This window comes from Sphaeroforma arctica (genome assembly GCF_001186125.1).
Source record: "Sphaeroforma arctica JP610 unplaced genomic scaffold supercont1.2410, whole genome shotgun sequence".
Lineage (NCBI taxonomy): Eukaryota > Ichthyosporea > Ichthyophonida > Sphaeroforma > Sphaeroforma arctica.
In genome coordinates, this window is record NW_014038148.1 from 4,425 (window position 1) to 6,760 (window position 2,336).

Here is a 2,336-nt window from a genome sequence, read left to right on the forward strand (position 1 = left end):
GTCAAAGAGGTGGATGCATGATATAAGAATACACAACCAATGAAGGTGACAGACGCGTACATTGAGCCGTGAGAGTATGTTCTACGACATACTATGTATGATGCCTATCGCAATAACCGCAGGATATAGGTGTGACTTGCATTGAATGAGAGGCACACGATGTGCGTGCAGCGCCCACTACACCACGTCGTATAGCACAGCTGAACGCTGCGGTGGAGACACGATGTGCTTGCAAATCAAATGTAGGACAACATGGTTGAATATGCTGTACTATGTAACGCACACACACATCTATATATATATATATATATATAAGTGCATCTGAGAAGCACTTGATATGCATGTAGCCCATATCGAGGTAAGATCCCGCACTGGGTGTGTATATGAGCAGCACGAGTTGCATACCTACATAACTTATATCCAATCAGAGTACAACAATGACCTACCGGTCGGTTTGAGCGTCTGCTCGGATTTGAATGAAGCTTTGGAGTGCGCAAAGTGCTTCCCGCCCTTTTCTCGCTCGCCGTTGCCTGAGGAAATGAAGTTTAAAAATAGAATCTATAAATAGATATACGGAGCATGCTCACAACCACAGTGCGAAAGGGAGCTACAGAACATGGCTTAATTCAGGAATAGCTAGGCTAAAGCTTCAATTATATACACATCGTTCCCTACTTTGCATGAGGCATGTACTAAGATATACAGGCATATACATACAGGTACCATATATATATATATATACGCATACAACCATACACACATACTCAGATATACACACAAACACACGCCTGCTTACCTTGCAAGGGATACTAAGATATATAACCCATACGCATATACCAACAAATACCAAACATATATACGCATACAACCATACACACATGCTCAGATATACACACAAACACACGCCTGCCTACCTTGTATGGGTGGTGTCTGGCCTATGCCTGTTATCCGCTGGGGGGGTGCTACCTGTGTGTACATGAAGAAGTGCGACTGAGGACAGAACGCTCGCGCTGTAGACGCGTGTCCGTCGGGCAACGGTGTACCATCGTTGTTGCGGAAATGCACTCCCACGCGGCTGAATTGCGACACTGGCCTACTTGAACTATACGTGAGGAAAGTGGGGGGAAGAGAGGGGGGGTGGGGGGTGGGGGGGGGGAGGATAGTTAGTTTGAAAGGGTCTTCATAGGGTCACTACAGACTACAGTTAACTTTGACTATTGATGAAGGGGAGAAAGGGATGGGGGGGACAAGATAGTTTGAAAGGGTCTTCATAGGGTCACTACAGACTACATTTGACATTAACTATTGATGAAGGGGAGGAGAGAGGGGGGGTTGGGGGTAAAAGTTAGATTGAAAGGGTCTTTATACCACAGACGAGAATTGACATCGACATCGACTAAGGAGTGGACTGGATTGGAATGAGTCTTCATAGACACTCAGCGTTCATGACCAAACAAACGCTCTCTGCTCAGCCGTGCCGATCTTGACACAGTAGAAGGGGTGGTTAAGTACCGAACCTCTCGTCAGCACACTCTAATACGTTGGTATTCCAGAGATACATTAGCATACGTATATACATCCCTCTCTGGTAAGGGTACGTAAACAAACAGCTATGAAAATACATGCAACGAGCATGCGTACTCATCATCATCCATCCTTTTCTAGCAAGTGTACGTGAACGTACAACTACAGAAACATTTATGCTCATACAACTACAGAAACATACATGCACATACTACTACATAAACATACATGCACATACAACTACAGAAACATACATGCACATACTACTACATAAACATACATGTACATACAACTACATAAACATACATGCACATACAACAAAAATGCATACCCGTAGACATTCATCTCTTTATAGCAAGTGTACGTGAACGCACAACTACAAAAACATACATGTACATACAACTACATAAACATACGTGTACATACAACTACATAAACATACATGTACATACAACTACATAAACATACATATACATACAACTACATAAACATACATGTACATACAACTACATAAACATACTTGTACATACAACTAAATAAACATACATGCACACACAACAGCAAGCATACCCATCGATATACTGTTCCGCTGCAACCCCACCAGGCATGGTGCTGAGTGCAAGTGCCGAACTTCCGGTGAGCACACTCTCTATGTTGGTGTTAACGGCGTAGGGGCTGGCTTTGTCCTCTGAAGGCTCCTCGGTGGTGGAAATGCGTTTAAAGTCCGGCCCATGTTCCTATTGCAGTTGAGATATATATATATATATATAAGCGAATTTAAATATGTGTATACATGTGCGGATATATATATA

At 43.0% G+C, this 2,336-nt stretch overlaps 1 protein-coding gene across 1 annotated transcript in view; it reads right to left on the reverse strand.

Annotated features, from left to right (window-relative positions):
• Positions 1-2,265, reverse strand: part of SARC_12575 (hypothetical protein) — a gene marked incomplete at its 3' end in the record, with an annotated part of 5,764 nt that extends 3,499 nt beyond the window's left edge. The window contains exons 1-3 of the mRNA XM_014293315.1: positions 2,095-2,265; positions 915-1,102; positions 447-530 (exon numbers count right to left, since the gene is read on the reverse strand). Coding sequence (XP_014148790.1) covers positions 447-530; positions 915-1,102; positions 2,095-2,132 — 310 coding nt within the window. The 5' untranslated portion in view covers positions 2,133-2,265. The remainder of the gene's footprint in view (positions 1-446; positions 531-914; positions 1,103-2,094) is intronic.
• Positions 2,266-2,336: the final 71 nt, after the last annotated feature.